We start from the raw sequence: 16,384 nt of genomic DNA, 5'->3' as shown, positions 1-16,384 counted from the left end.
GTATGCATGTCTCAACAAGAAGGGACAAGTTTTCACTGAGCAGAAGCACTAATTTATCATAAATTTAGTTATGTTGAACCACCAAAATATTTCCCCCATTCAATCTATACAGACATCAGAAATGCATACATATATATGTATATATGCATGAAATATATACATATATATTTCTGACTGCCCCTCAAAAGAATGAGTAGCATTGATAACCAACAGTTTCATAATTCTGTTCAATTTAAAATACTTGGCATTCATTTGGTGTGCTGTGAGCAGCCTGTGGCTTTGTTAGATCTTCAGCATAGGAACTGTTTTTCTTATCCTTAATCCTATGAATGTCTGTAGAAGGTGACACACAGACGTAATGATAGGAAAAGCTACTGCTGCAAAAGGCAGTCGGATACCAAAGACAGGTGATTAAACCACTGCCATGAATTCCCAGAAGACAAGGGAGGGAAAAAGGTCTGAAGTTTTTTCCAGTAAGTTTTCTTGCTATGAAACCTTCAGTGCAAAGCCCACATACAAACTCTTGTTTTAATAATCTATTTCAATTAATAACGGAATAGTCAGAGTGAAATGTATTTTAAAGCCTTTTGCTTTGTATCTTTGTTTTGGCTTCATTCTTTGTTTTGTTATTTTGCTGTCGCTGTACATGTAGAGGCAGCTGGCTTTGTTTTGAAAAATAACTGGGATGATTTTTTCAAATCTACACGGCTCTAATGGCCAAATCACTTTGATGCGAGCAACAGTCACTGCAGCGTTGACCCCTGTACAATCAGAGCTCTGTTCTAACAGTGACAAGTTGGCTTGTAGAGCTGTACAGAGAGAGGAAGCAGCAAGGAACTTTTCAGTTTTCAGACTTCCCATAACCTGTTTGGATAGAATAAACAAATATTTGTAACCAAATATATTTTTAACCCTACTCAAGGTAGAAAAGGGATGGTGGAGACAACTCCACAAAAAAGAGGAAAGAAATTGCTTGTTAGGTTCTACTTAAGCAATATTATTGCCTTCAACTTGCACTGAGCAATGTGCACTGAAGGTGTGTCCAGTATCTACTGAATGAGGCTAGTGGAGGATTTTCTCCTCGTTTCCTAGCCTTACCACTACTTGAAGTGGTAATCTGGAGATTAGCACAGGTTGGATTGCCGTGGCTCCCTCTCGCCCCTCAAGACATGCCTGCTTCAGCTTCCTGAGGGAGTCCAGCGAAGTCCGGCGCAAGGATGTAAATTTCATTGCTGAGCCTGAATCTGAGGAGTGCCCTGCAGCTCTTTTAACACAGAGGTCAGCAATAAAGGATCCCTGCTTCTATTTCAAACAAACTGGAAGCCCCTACATTTTTGGTTGTGTTTGATGTCTGAAACAGGAAGAAGCACATCATTCTCTCTAACTGTGAGATGAAATCGTGGAAAAATGCCAAATATCGAGTGGTTATCAAAAGCATAAATCAGACTGAAATACCTAGGAGTAGGAGAGATCTACAGAAAGTTTTAGGTCAGATTTTCTGTGAAGTCTTGCTAAACTTTCAGAAAATGTAGGTCAAGCTGAGTATCTGTAATATAGCTTCAAAACAGGTAAGTATGTCCTGCCTTCCGCTGTTGTTAAAGGCTTGCACAGCTCTTATCTGACAAGCCACAGCACTGTGATTTTCAGTGCCCCTGTGGTCTCTTCCATTCATCAGGTGAAAAAACATGCCAGGGAATACGCTGAGGGAACAGTTGCCTTGAACAAGACAGAACAGCTCTCAAGCACCCAGCAGCATTTCAAACAAAAGCATTCTAGCAGGTCTTCACAATGATCTTAAAATGCTTATTGAAAAGGAAATCTCCAGAAAATTGAGAAGTCCACTGAGAAATCAAGGAAGGCTTTATGCTACGTACCTTCTAGACAGCTGATAAAACAAAGATTATGATGCATTGATTGAAACGAATAAATTTTTATCATACTTCTGTTTTTCCAATGTGTCCAAATGTATCTGTATTTATGATTCATATTTTGTTGTATCTGCCTGGGGGGGGGGGGGGGGAGAATCAAAAATCTCTTGGGCAGCTTTCAGACTAAGAAAGGTTAAAAATAATTTGACCATTACAAAGGATACAAAGTTATAGGTTTTGGTTTTTTTTATTTTTTATTTTATTTCTTGCTGATCTGCAATGGTGGCAATTTGGCATTGCCATTTTAATTTTTTAAAATAATTTTACTGCACCTAAGAAAGGTGCTTGTCTTTACCAATGATTGATTATTTCCAGGTAGAACATAGACCATTAATTCTGTGCAATGATGACAATGAGGCAATATAGTCTACACTCCCTTTCAGGAATCTGATCTGGTACCAGTAGTTATCCCTTGGCCCTCTTATGATGGATGCTAATCTTGGAGGAATGACAGAGTTCTGGAAATGGTAAACATAAGTGTAAATAAACTGTACTTCTGGCCAGCAGTTCCCATATAACATAGCTTGAATTTTATATAAAATTCTAAAAATGTTTGCTCACCAGTACTGCAAGCAATGAAAATATGCTTAAAAGAGTTTTTTCTGGGGTCAACATCACAACCCCATGGCAGTGACTTAATTCAACAGATACTAAGAAAGCCTTCCACATCACCCTTCCTGCCAGATGAGTATGGTTTTTCTGGGAATCAATATGCTGGAAGTTTTTTATGTAGTAATTCTTCAGTTCTTCAGTTACTTCATAATGTGTGTGTGTGTTTATGTGTGTATATATATTTATGTACCTATCTAAGTTCATGTCAGGCATTGTTTTGTCAGACTGCCCCTCTGCTGCCATCTGTCACATGGAAGCAAAGTGTAACAGAATATTGGTTGGAAAACAGCCTCTATTGTCATACCACCATCTGCCTCTGATGTTGTGGGCCAACATAATAAAACAGGAGGCATTCCTTTCAGAGCAACTCACAAAATACAGCTTCCTTAAAGGTTCCGTGTGTACAGTCTCCTGTAGGATTAAGAAATATTATTAAATTGCACATAGGTGTATCACCACAGCACTATAAAGTTTCCAGGACCAAAATTAAACTTTATGTAATACTGTTATTGCTTTAAAGAGGTGTTGTTATTGTTTTTTTCCCACTAAGATCTTGAAGCCAAAGTGTTTGCATTATTCAGAAGAAAAGAAAACAAAAATCTTAGTAATAAAAAATAAATGTATGTGCCTCAGCATCAGCTGTTTCAGAAAATACTGTAATAGCTTTGCATAGAAAAAGGTAATGAATTGGTGTTTCTTAATTTTGAACTCTCATTCAGTGAAGTCAACTGTTCCATATCTGGCTGTTTCTATAACTGCTACAAGTCATTGTCTTCATCTTGAGACTTCTAATCACCTTGTCTTAGTCAGGTCTTAACTACTTTTAATTGTTGTTTCTATCTTGCTGTCATTCTTTTGTTTCGGGCATCCAGTTTAATAAAGATAGCTCCTAATAATCATCTATCTAGATATCGCTTTAAAAGTGGTAAAGGCATTGACCAAGAGTGAAGATCATACAGTGATATGTAATAGCTTTTTCCCAAATCTGATACTATTTGCAGAGCAAGAAAAAAATTCATCTCTGTAAAAGAGCTGAGAGAAAATAAGACAGGATTTTGATCAATGCTGATTCTGATTAAGTTTGATCACAGCACTTGATGTTTTCGGCAAGCCTGGAAAGTACGCTCACAGAAAACTCAGGTTTTGCTAAGTGTAACAGGACGCTGCTAGCTCAGGTAGGGAATGTTTAGTCTGCTTTTTCCATTTGCTTCATCTAGCCATAATAATGAAATAAGATGCACTAACTTAATTTGGTAATTAATCTCACTGCTATCTCTTATTAAAGCTGTTATATTACTGACAATTTTCAGCTGTTGCTTTTCTTGATAGTTCCTTGGCAGAAGGAATGATGGTTTTCTCAAGGTGTTTATAGAGAGAAAAATAATGATTTTTTAAAAGTTTTGAGATCAGTGTGTAGTTGACTCCATCTACAGAGATGGTTATCAGGTTCCATCCAAACAACACCCGAGGAGCTTGTGCTGGGATGGGTTGTGCATGACTTTCAGATAAAGCAGTGTATATTCATGGATATATCAGGGAAAATAATAAAGAGCGATTTTTTTTTTTTTTTATAAAGTTTCAGGAAATTAGATTCATAAAAACATTAATTCTCTAATCACTATAGGTATAAATGAGCAGGAGTGTTAATAGTTCCTTCTCCTCTGGAGGCCCATGCTACAGTATTAAAATGTAAATGAGACAGATGTTGACACCTAATCTGGATGGGTCTGGGATTCTTCTGTTCATTACATCTATTTATTTTTATTGCTACATGATGTGTAAAAGAAAGCCTGCTTAATATATAAATATATGTTCTGGGATATTTTTTTTTTATATGAAAAGGATGCAAGAAAACTAGTTTCTAAGATAGTCTTCCTAGTTTTAAAATGATCAGGCTTCTTCTCTTCTTTATCTCTAAGGACTCATTCCCGGCCTTCTCATAAAAGACAAAAATCCTCCTGAGATACTGAATCAGGAAGGCTGTGTTCTGCATAATTCTTATAGTGCATTCAGCACTGCTCTGTTTGAGGACTTTCCAGGAATGTATTAAGCGCTGTGACAAGCCTCTTTTTTGTCTTTTTTTCTCATCTTCTCTTGGGGGAGAAGTGTATTCTTTTTGTTTGCAATTTACTTTACATATCTAGTGCTGTACATAAGTGAATTGTGGTGTGTTTTTACTAGGTCAGTAACAAGGTCAAAGGAAAGCATCTCACACCATAACAAAGGTGACAAGTTTAGAGAGAGCCCTTTGTCCCTATGAGAATGCATTAGCAATTTTATCTGACTTTTCCCCATGAGAGCTCTGTTGTGTTCTCCAGTAAGTTCTACTCATCAGAAGCCTGAGTCCACTGGGGAACAGCACATTCCTGTTCCCCACCCCAGAGAGATCTCTGTAGTCACCTCAGGCTCAGTCCATCAAGCACAGTCATACTAAAATCCTCCACTTTCAAATCTGAATTGTCACTTCCCGTAAGGGCAGCCTGTTGATAATGCAATTAGGTGATTAATGTTGAATGTCTACCACTGAATCAGAACTGATAAATACATTGGTCTAAAAATAAATAAATAAATAAATAAAAATAAAAAAAGAAGAAAAGAAAGAAAAAAAAAAGAAAAAAAAATAATGAAAAATGAGAAGAAAACACACCAAAAAAATGCAGTGTTCAAGTTATTTTTTTTCAATTATTATTTGTACCAAACAAAGGTTTGGATAGATATAGGAGAAGGGGAGCTTTATTGTAAAACTTTGATTATCTCAAGGGAAACAAACTTCCATTTGTATTTAGAACAGAACAATTTCTAGCTTTAAGGCAGTCTTTTAATCAGCAAGCTCATCTGATAAAATGCTGTAGGATTTACTTACATATCAAAGGAGCTCCCTAGACATTTAAGAGATGCGACTGAATACAATTAAAAGATCAGTTTTAAATGCAGTTTGTGATACAATTTGTTTGCTGTGCTTTGTGAAAGAAGTTTACTTAATAACATGAGCTTGTAGTGTTTTAGAAGATAGTAAAGTATTGAAAGAAAAACTAGCATTGCAGTCGCAGAGATGCAGCTGTTCAGCTTTTTTGGATGTGATGGTCTGTAAAAAGTGAGAAACTATTAAGCCAAGGATTGCACCCAAGAATAGAATCATTTATGAATAACCTTTTTGGACCTAATTCTTTGCTGGATTAAACCTCATGTAATGTCATTGAAGTCAGTGGGGCATAAATCAGTGGATTAAATTAGCCCTGTCATGAAACCAAGAAACCAAAGGAAAGAACAGTCCAATAAAGCAGAGATGAAACGCTGATATTAGCAGAATGCCACTGTTCTTGGTACGCTGCATTCTTAGTGCCTGGTAGTGAATATTTCATTCTACCCAGGTGTAAAATCTTCCCAGCAGCACTATAAGGTAGATTTATAATAAATGACAAAATTAATGATTTAGTTCTGTTATAATGCCACTTTAGGGCTCCCAACAGGAGCCTAAGCAGTTAGTAGACAACATCTGTACCCCTGCAATGTGGTCTCCAAATCAAGTCTCAATCTCTTTAGAAAAATCTTGGGACTGGCTTTTTTTTTTTTTTAATTTTATTTCTGCTTTTCTTTAGCTGTATCTCACACATACAGATGCTAGAAACTAGCATTCATATTCATTCACTGCTTACAGTGAGAGTGGGGCAAGTCTCTTCTCCCTGGTGACAAATGACAGGATGAGGGGAAATGGCCTCAAGTTGTGCCAGGACAAGTTTAGGTTGGATGTTAGGAAACACTTCTTTACAGATTGGGTAGTCAAATACTGGAATAGGCTTCCCAGGGAGGAATTGTCATCCCTGGATGTGTTTAAGAGCCGTTTGGATGTGGTGCTCAGAGATATGATTTAGCCGAGGGTTGTTAGAGTTAAGGTACTATGGTTAGGCTGCTGTTGGACTTGATGATCTTCAAGTTCTTTTCCAACCTGGGTGATTTTATGATTCTATGATATGTATGGAGAGCCTTCTACAACAAAAGCTGAAAGAAATAAAAAGATCTGCGTAAGAGCTGGAGTAAATTAAGCATAGTCTCAGCCTCTACTATGAAACCACTAGGAAACATTTTTTTATTTTTTTTCCCATGTGTATTTTATGTTAATGGCTTTAAGAACCCAGAATATTCCGGGGATTGTAGAAGTGCCTTGGATTCATTTTAAAAAATCCATTTACTCTAATCAGCATACATAACAACACGTGACCTTCTCTCAGACTTTAGACTCTTTTGACTGTCCTACCCAGAGATTACCTTGTCTGAAATTAAGATCGTTATCTCCCTGTGCCACAGACAATGATTTTTACACCATACGCACTGAGAGCCCAGTCTCTGCTTTTAGATGTTATTATGATCTACATAAAGAGCTGATTCCAGAAGTCTACAGTGGAGTCTGTAGCTATACAAGTGAACTATACGGAACAACACATTACAATAGCACAGCTCACTTTTCTCTGCAAGGAGTTGAAACAACCTGAATTAATTTGAATTCCTACCATGCAAACTTCAGTGATGAGCTGAAGGATGAAAAACAGTTTGTTTGTAAATCAGTTGGGAAAGCTTTCCAGACCTACGTGTAAAGGAAACCATGCTGTTATGTTGCATCTGGTGTAGTTGTAACGTCTCAACCATCAAACAGAACTTGCTGGAAGGATTAGCAGAGGACTCACATTGTACTTGTCCCACAGCATGTGTGATGCTTGTCTTTTTTTCTTTTTTTTTTTACCTATGTTTATGTTTTTTCAGGTGATGGTTTCAGATAAGCAATCTGCCATGGTACTCAAGCACATCTCCAGCTTTTCAGTTTCTTTAAATTCTGTTATTTCTGTTTAGAATTCACCTCTGGGCATGTTCTGAGGAGAGGAATGAAGGGAATAAGATATGAATTTGCCAGCAGCAACATGAGATACTGATGCAAACCCATCCAGACCTACCCAAATTGGCAGATATGTCTTTGGGCACGGAGTGACTAGAGATATGGGAACACATCCCAGAGTCAGATCCACAGCCCTAATTCTAAGTGATAAAACATCATTATAACATTGGTTTATAAGTGCACCGACTTTGCTCTAAGTTTAGGTGGCAAGGTTCTGCTAAAAAAGCAGAGTTCTGCAAGAGGGTTAGGTTTTGTTGACAAATAAATCTGACTTTGGCATAAATATTTATATTTGTAGCTGTTCAACTCCCATCCATCCGATCATCCATTTAGTTTTCTGGTTTTCAATAATAAAAATAAGATATTTCTGCAATGGGAAGATTTTGATCAATTTTTGGAAGCTTTAATGAGGAATGTGTTGCATTTTTTTTAAATGCCAACTCATTACTCATTAATATTTCCAAAAAGTCACATAAAATAAGTAAATTAACTCACTCCTAGGTTTAAGTAACCGTTATAAAGATTATCATTACATCATGAAACATGGTCTAGTGAATTTTGTTATTTCTGTTGTTTCTGTTACTGCTTTTCTAAAACAAACTCATGTTTTTCTGTGGTATTTGCTTTACATCTAACACTATTACATTTTGTTTCAGCTGGCAGGTTTCATCTATGCCTGTTATGTTGTGAAATGTATTACTGAAGAAGAGGACAGCTGTAAGTACTAAAGCTTTATTACATACAAAATGAATTCTGTTTTTTAAATCACCCCTTTGCTGTGTTGGCTCTTGCTGACTTCTACCTAATTCCCTATTATTCTGTAGCCAGAACATGCTTTCTGTCCATCTATCTTGATGTAAAATTTCCAAATGCCTGGAAGACAAAGGACTCATGAAATGCAGCTTAAAATAACACACACTTGTTTCTCCTGAATAGATTGTTGCAATTTTTCTTTTTCTCACAGCTTATCTTAAGATACACGCACACACAAAAAAATCCCAGTTGACGAACCCAACCTTTTCTTCCTTTTTCTTTTTTTTCTTTCTTTTTTTTTTTTCTTATTCCAGACTGTTAACTATCTTCACAGTAATTGGCTTCTACTGAGGGTATAGCTTTTCTGTGTTGACCTCTGTGTTGGCTTGTAGAAACACTTCTGGCAAGAAATAGCTTTAGATCATTGCAGGACCTTCATTTATGAGAGGTGAAACTGTGGAGTTTCTCTTTCTTTGTGCTACTCAGAGGGTACAATTACAAGGAGCAAATTGTTTTAATGTAGATGTGTGTTTGTGTTTCTTCTGTTTATTTATATCAGTGTAAGTCTGTTGATCAGAATTTGCTCGTAATAGATGCAGTGGAGCCAAACCATTTCATTTTTTTCCCTACTCTAACCTTTATTTTTTAAAAAGGACCACTGCAATGTTTCAGTACATCTTGGGATTCATGCTGAAGCACTTTAGAAGCAAGTATCAGAGCTGCATGTAACTTTGATAAAATATACATGAATCCTAGAGAGAGTTTTGCACAGGAAGCTAAAGGGCTTTTATTTGACTGAGAGCACTGCTAGGGCTGGCAGGGGTTCCTTTGTGTGTTCTGCTGTGTATTGAAAGCAGCTGAAACCCTGTAATCTATTGGCAAGACAGTGCCACTGTGAGCCGTTGAGGGAATATTAAGCGCTGAAACTAAACCTTATTTGGAGGTCTCTCAGATGATGCTCCTCTCAGTTGTCTGTGTATCTGTGGAGGTGAGGAAGACACAAGAGTTAAAAGAATGTGGGACAAGTGTGTGGAGCAAGGGTGCACTTTGAGTGTGTTTTCATTTCTTAGGCATGGACTCAAGCCATGTGTGATTTTCCTGATCTCCAGCTAAGTGCTGGAGGATGATGAATCCTTACCCCTAGGTGAAATCCATTTTTACTACCATCCTGCCTTCTTTTCTGAGGACTTAAATCTTTGTTAGTATTCTGTAGCTCTTTGAGAAACAATGTAAGTAAAAAGCAAGGTAGGGACTAGGAGCTTGGCTTGCTGAACAGGCGCAGAAGTTGAAGCGCATGTGGAGATCTCTCCTGTGGGCTGTAAGACGTGTTCCTGGCAGCAAAGCACAGCGGCCAATATGCCGCTCACAGCTGAGGGAGCTCCCTGTTGTTCAGAAGCCACAGATTGTCATGCTTCTTTGAACCTTTTCTTGTGGTTGTCTTGCTTGCTTTGAGGCCTTTATTAGTTTGTCAGCACACCTCCACCAGGCTGCTCCTCCCTGACAGTGAGCCAACCTGTCAGCCTGTCAGAGCCCTGCTGGTACATGGGGATAAAGCCCCACTCAGCCCAGCACAGCCATAAGTAGTGTGGTCTCACTGCTTTGGAAACCTGGTTAGTAAAAATGGTGAAAGGGAACTTCATGGTGACTACATTAGCCCTATATGGCAATAACTCTAAGACAAGATTTGGCCACTTGAGGTACCATGAATTTCTTTTTCACGCTTGCCTGATCTGCATGAGACAACTCCATCTGTGCAAGTACTGAATAAGGTATGGTTAGGTGTCTTCTTATCGAATATAAACACTCAATAGTATGGCATCCATAAGGGATTTGCTACTTCCCAGAGGAGTGCAATAGAATGATGTGTTGCCTAAGGAGAGAGAAAGCACAAGAAAGCAGATCTAAATTGAGTAAAAGAGTTTAAACCTGGCCAGGGAGTGCTCTCAGAAATTAAGACAGCTTTAATTTCACAATACTTCAAGGTGCCAAATCTGGTATCTTGCTCTGAAGCAAGCTCTGTAGCACAGAAGAATGTAGACAACCCTCCTGCCCACAGTGAGCTCCCTTCCACAGGCTTACTGAATATCTAACACAGCAGGAATTATTGTGCTGTCCATAATCCCTGCTCAGCTTCCATGCCTGATGAGGGGTGAGAATGGGCTTGTGCTGGCATGCAGTTTGGCAGTTTATGCTCCTTTGATGTGTTAAAGATGTGTCAGCTGTAGAGGACCAGTTGCCACAAAAGAACTCCTCTGCACTTCTTTCCCAGCTTCTGAAGTGGTCTAGGAAGAACAACAGAGGGACACAGACATTTTTTAACCACCTCTGTATTCACAGGCATCACAGGAGAAATCTAAATTTCTGGTTTTCAATGCCACCCATAACTGTATGAATGGGGTGCCCTCCTGCCAAACACAGAGGACCATATGTACAGCCATATCATCACACTCTAAAGGAGCCCCAGGTACAATCTGATGAGACAGAGTCAGTAGAAAAGGAGGCCTTTTGATACCTATGATAAATTTGGTGAACAACCTTCACTAATTTCTTTTGTTAATGGGTCATGGGAGCCAACAGCAGCCCTGAAGAGATGTGTGAGAGGCAAGAACACTGAGCCAGCAGGAGTAGACAGCATTTCATGAGACTTCAGAAAGAGTCAAGCAATCTCTAATAGCCAGCAAGAGGGGTGTTCCAAACTTTAAACAGGTCAGATTATCATCATTTCTCTGGAAAAGAGAAGGTGCCTCATCTATTGGCATAGTGTCTCAACTGTAGAAACACAATGAAGTTGTGTTTCAGCTGAATTAGCTTTGCTCTCAGAGCAATTGGAAGCTGAAATAATAAGTATCTCTCTGTTCCTCATGCAGATTTTATTAAAAGAACAAATGAGCAAGGGTAGAATTATGCAAGTATTTCACTAGATTAACCTATTCTAACCTCACTGAAGGATTAAGATACAATAGAGTGATCAAATCAGGGTCATAACTAAGGCTGAGTCAGCAAGCTTTGGGGTTTTAATAACACACACACCAAATGAATCTGGCAGGAAACCCTGTAAATCAAAGCACAAGTGTGTACTACCTTTCATGAGAACAACATGCTTTGGGTTAAAACTACAACAAAAATTACAGAGAAAGCTGCTTTCCTTCTCACTGTAATCTCAAGCAGTACTCTAACAGTGTGAACACCAGCGCCAAAACACAGCAGCCATCTCCAAGAATCGGACAAAGGTGGCTTTTCCCAGTTACTTCTCCTGTCAGTGCTTCAGCACTCCTGGTGGTCCCTTCTGCATCTTGTTCCCAGTGGTTGTGTAGTGAGGATGACCCTTGAAGCCTGAGGCAGCTCAGGTCTCATCTGGGAAAGACAAGGGAGGATGGGTGCCCAGCAGGACTGCTGTCAACTCAGCACTCTCCTTTTCAGTATTGCAACTGGAATGACTAAGCTATTGTCAGTCTCTCTTCATTAGTGTTATTAGCTGTAGCAATTAAAAATAAAGCATGAAAATGTCAGCAACAATCATTACTTGGAGGCATTCCACAGCTGTAAACTTACCGGAGTACCTCATTTGCTTTCCAAAATCATATTAGTCCTGCATTTTTCAAAGGCTGCACATTATTTTTAATAACACTGAAATGTTCATTTAATGTGCATTTCCTCACTAGCAATTTGGCACCCTGCTATAAGATGTTACTGCCTTAGTAAAGTAAATTCAGTATATTTCTGAAAAAGTTATTAAATATACAGATACTTAGTAGAAAATTCTGGATTCCAAGCAATGAAGCTTCATTCTCCCGGGGCTTTTTGTCTGCAAACAAGAGAAAGAGGGGAGAAAGAAAAAAAAAACCAAAAAAAACAAAACACTGTGTTACTGAAGAGGGAATTCTACACTCTCCTTGCACATTCTGGTGAAGGAAAGTGGGCTGCCTTGTTATTAGAGAGACTGCTCTGCTCAGGAATTAATCTCAGCCCAAATGACTGGAGAGATAATTGCAGACAGTCTGTGTTCTGCAATGAAATCCTAATCCAGCTCCTGTTTGCAGCTCCAAGCAAGGGGAAATAGTGGCATTTATCCACCATACACATTTCCAAGGCAAACAGAAGAAATCTGACCTCACTGTACCCAGAGTGCAGAGAGGTACAACCTTTGCACTGTCATCTCACACTAGCAAGAACTCAACTTGCACATCCACTGTCGTCTTTTCTCTCAGCATTGTTACTAGATAAAGAGCAAAGAAAGAGAAATTGCAACTGGGTTTAAATAGGTTTTTACTGTATATCCCATTGAGCCCAGCATTTGTGGCTGTCTGACATAGAAATAAAGCTCTAGATAACCTTTTGAAATTATTTTATTCCCTCTGAAAAGGCTTGAATTCAAGATTCTATTTGAATTACAGAAAACATTCAAGAATACAATACCCTGGATAGTGGATATCTCCTGGTATGCAATACAGCATAGCTGTTATTTGCCAATAAACTCGCTGCCAAACAACAACCCATTCTGGGATCCTATACCGACTATGTGGTACAATGGTGGTGAAAAGATTTTTTTTTAGAAGACATTATTAAATTTATTATTTGTAAGAGATGAGAAACTTTAATAAATGTATCAAAATAGGGAGAAAATACTTTTATTTTTAGCACTGTTACAGCCTCCCTTCCACCTATGGTCAGGTTGCTTAACCTCACCTTACTCTTGTTTCCCTTGTCTAAAATGGAAAATAATGACAGGGACAAACTTGCAAGCATGTTGCCTCATAACTTTGAGCTTCTGGGATGAAAGGCACTTTTGAAGTGCAGAATATGCTTAGATATAACTTTATTTCTGTGCCAAATGCTTTTCACAATCTGCTTAGTGAGACATGACAGAGAAGTAATACCCCAGCTTCCATCCCTACTTAAAAATCTCTGAAACAAAGAAAAACTAGTAACGAATGTTCAGCATTAATTCTCCTTATTTCTTTCTCTTTCTGTTTTCTGAGCAACAAGTCTGTAAATTCTGAGACTACCAGAATAGGGGAAAGGATGCAGAGATGGAGCAGAATCTAATGTTGAGGGGTGGCTGTAGATAACTGAAACCATCTTTCTTTGTACAAGGTTGAGGCTAAATAAGACTCTGGAAGTCATTTTCCTAGGTGGCTTTTTAGGTCTTTTTATTTCTGGTGTGACCCCACAGCTGCAATATTCCAGGCAGTATTACCTGCCCATTACACATTAATAACAAAATTAGAAGGGAGGTACCAGCTCTATCCAGCTCGATATCCTGTATCAAGCAGTGAAGAACACCTGATGCTTACTTGGACATATACATGCTATACAAGCACCTAAGAACAAAGCAGGTCTGTGGCTCCCAGAAAATTCTAGCAGTAATTTGCAATTCAGGAGCTTGCCAGAAGTGGTCTCATTGTGGTCTCACCTGACTGCAGACAATGGGCTTTTCCTCCTAAACATGTGTTTTCCTGTTTGAACCAAGAGCATTTTCATCAAACGCAACCTCCTGGGTGAAGGAGTTCCAGCACTTAAGACAAGTTTTGTTACCTGTGCACCTCCTATTAATATGTGTACTGTGTCCCCTGTCTTGCACCAAGCAATCGCTGTCTTCACTTTTTCCATTCTACCACAGGTTTTCAAAATCTTCAGGTGTCTCCTTCAGTTTGTGAAGGAATAGTACAGAATTTATGGTTATTTTTTGGTAAGTGGGAAGGGATTCTTCATCAAAGTAAGAGAAGCAGAATCTGGCTTAATGGAATGGCAGTATGGTAAAGAGAAATGCATTTTTGGCCCCCTCACAGGTGTCACAGGATGCCATGAAGGGGATTCATCTCACATACCTACAGCCATGTGTAACTAGGCCTACCGTTTAAACCAATCATCAGGAATTCTACTGCAGTCAGTAACACCAAAGAACGTTTTGCCCTGTCTTTGTTAAACACTTTACTCACAATAGGATGAATCAGTGGTCTGATCTGTTTGGTTAATGCTAAGGAGAGCCCAGGCAGTTTAAAAGGAAGAATAGGAACCAAATAACATAGTAACAAATAAAAACCAGCGTTTAAAACAATTGTTCTCCAGCTGTTGAACAGGTCGTTCATGAATGAGAATTCAATGAACAGACTACAAAAGCTGAAGCTACAGCTTGTTTTTCTCGGCTGTGCTCTCTAATTTATAGCCTGTGGCTAAATTAAAAGCTTTTTCGTTTACGTGTTTCATTTAGAGTAGTGACTACTACATGAACCAAAGCAAACCCAAGTGAGAGAAATAAGATGCCTTTCAGCTGCTATGATGCTGATGGAAGTAGGAGGAGGGAAGCCTTTGAAATCTCATGGCACTGCCTCATGGTAGTAATCCTGCAGCCCACAATCTTGCTTGCTGGTTAGAAAGCACAGGCTGAAGATGTCAGAGCTGCAGAATATGAGACTGAAGTACTGGGAAAAGCCTATTGTGGGATACTGTGACAACTGAAACTGGCTGCGTTTGAGATGCAAATGGACCTGAGCAGTCCAGGTGCCACAGGGCTTGGCAAACATTACACAGCCTGATCTTGGATCATTTGGCACTACACTGAAGAGAGAGAAACAAAGCTCAGAGGAGGTGCAGTTTGTTTAAATAATAGCAAGTAATTAGTCTGAAGACAAAATCAGTGATGGCATTTTATAATTACAATTAATTTAAAGGTTAATTTCCTTTGGTGCTAAAATCTTATTTAAAACATTTACCAGGAAAGGAAATTAGGATGTTACTATCAAGATGCATAGAGTACTTCTGGGAATCCTTGCCTATTATCACTAGAAAATTAGGTTAGATTCAAAGTGGGAATTTCAATTCATTTTAGTGCATAATAGATGGTGGTCAGGACCTTGAGTCAGAAGGGTTGCTTAGGGTAGACTGTACAATTTGCATTTTCTTTGTTTGTGGGATTAATTGCAAGTGTTTCTAACAAAAGGGCTGGGTTTATACATGAACAAGTTTGACACGAAGTGAAAATTGGTTATGGATTGCTGCCTTCGTAACTAATGAAGTTGATGTTCAAGGAATCCCTAGGAGACAGGACTGTGGTATGAGGCAAATATATAAATAAAAACACACGGGAGGGAATGGTGCCATTGCTGACTTCATCTGTGCTAATTTCTGTTCTCCCTTGCTGTCTTCCCTGCCACTCCCCTTGCATCCATCACTGCGTCTTGTGGGGCTTGTCAACTTCAAGTTTTAAAAATGTCTAAATAACATGATATGGAGCTTGAAGGAAGTAATATTTCCATTCCAGCAGCTCATCACAATGGAGTACCGCTTAATAAAATCAAGGTGTTGTAACAGCCAGAGGGATATACCCTTGCATTGTTGGTGTTTTTTTTTAACAATTCACCACATACGTTTTATCTTTTCAAGAAAGACATGCTGCAGAAGCATTGGAAAAGATCAGTGCATGAGTGCCAAATGAGGGAATGAACACTTAGCATCTTTTTTACGAGAAAAGAAGCTTTTTTTTTTTTTTTTACCAAATACAATAATGCATTCTACTTGTCTTATCGTTAGTTAATTATTTTTGGGGAGGAAGGCAAAGAAATCCAGCTCATTTATAACACTGTCCTAAATGGCTGTGTAAAACAGGTGGCAGAAATTGAGGTAGTGACTAGTGACAGCTTTGACAACAAAAGCCACACTTGATTTTTAACAGATTCCCGGATTGTTGCCACAGCTGAATAGGAAACTTGGAAAAATATATGGAAAATGGTTTCAGGCAGACTGTTGTGTTCTGTTTTGTTAGTGGTGGAAGAATTCATTTTGATTTGAATCATTTATTGCTAGTTGGTGGGATCAGCCAAAATGAGCAGGTGTAGCACAGCCAGCCTTGGCCAGCCAGGCTCAGCCCCAACTGAGGGGTAGCAATATCTCAGGTGACAGGGGGTGTTGACATGCCACTGTGGATGGGATAAGTTTGCAGTCACTTCCAGCTGTCCTGGAGAGGCCACCTGCCCATGACCTTGGTGTTCTCCTACTTAGAATCAGTGTGAGTTCCCTACAGTTTCCCACAAGCTTAGGACATAACTTCATGCTAAATTCATCTTACCAGCATGCCTTCTGCAAAAGTTTTCCTTATTACTGTCCCTTTTAAATATCTAGATAAGTCTTCATTACTACTAGGTTGTTAACTTTCATAGATTTGGGCTTTAATTCTCCACTTTGTTGCACCTACTAATGAGTCTTA

At 38.8% G+C, this 16,384-nt stretch overlaps 1 protein-coding gene across 10 annotated transcripts in view; it reads left to right on the top strand.

The window, feature by feature from the left end:
- The window catches only part of NKAIN2 (sodium/potassium transporting ATPase interacting 2), a 483,129-nt gene that overhangs the window by 451,217 nt on the left and 15,528 nt on the right, over positions 1-16,384 (top strand). For all 10 annotated transcript variants that reach the window (XM_015858731.3, XM_085541745.1, XM_015858732.3 and 7 more), the window contains one exon: positions 8,085-8,145. In XM_015858731.3, the coding sequence (XP_015714217.1) occupies positions 8,085-8,145 (61 nt within the window). The remainder of the gene's footprint in view (positions 1-8,084; positions 8,146-16,384) is intronic.

Source organism: Coturnix japonica, chromosome 3 (assembly GCF_054131305.1).
Source record: "Coturnix japonica strain WE chromosome 3, WE-NBRP24, whole genome shotgun sequence".
NCBI lineage: Eukaryota > Metazoa > Chordata > Aves > Galliformes > Phasianidae > Coturnix > Coturnix japonica.
This window is presented reverse-complemented; position numbering and strand designations above follow the sequence as displayed.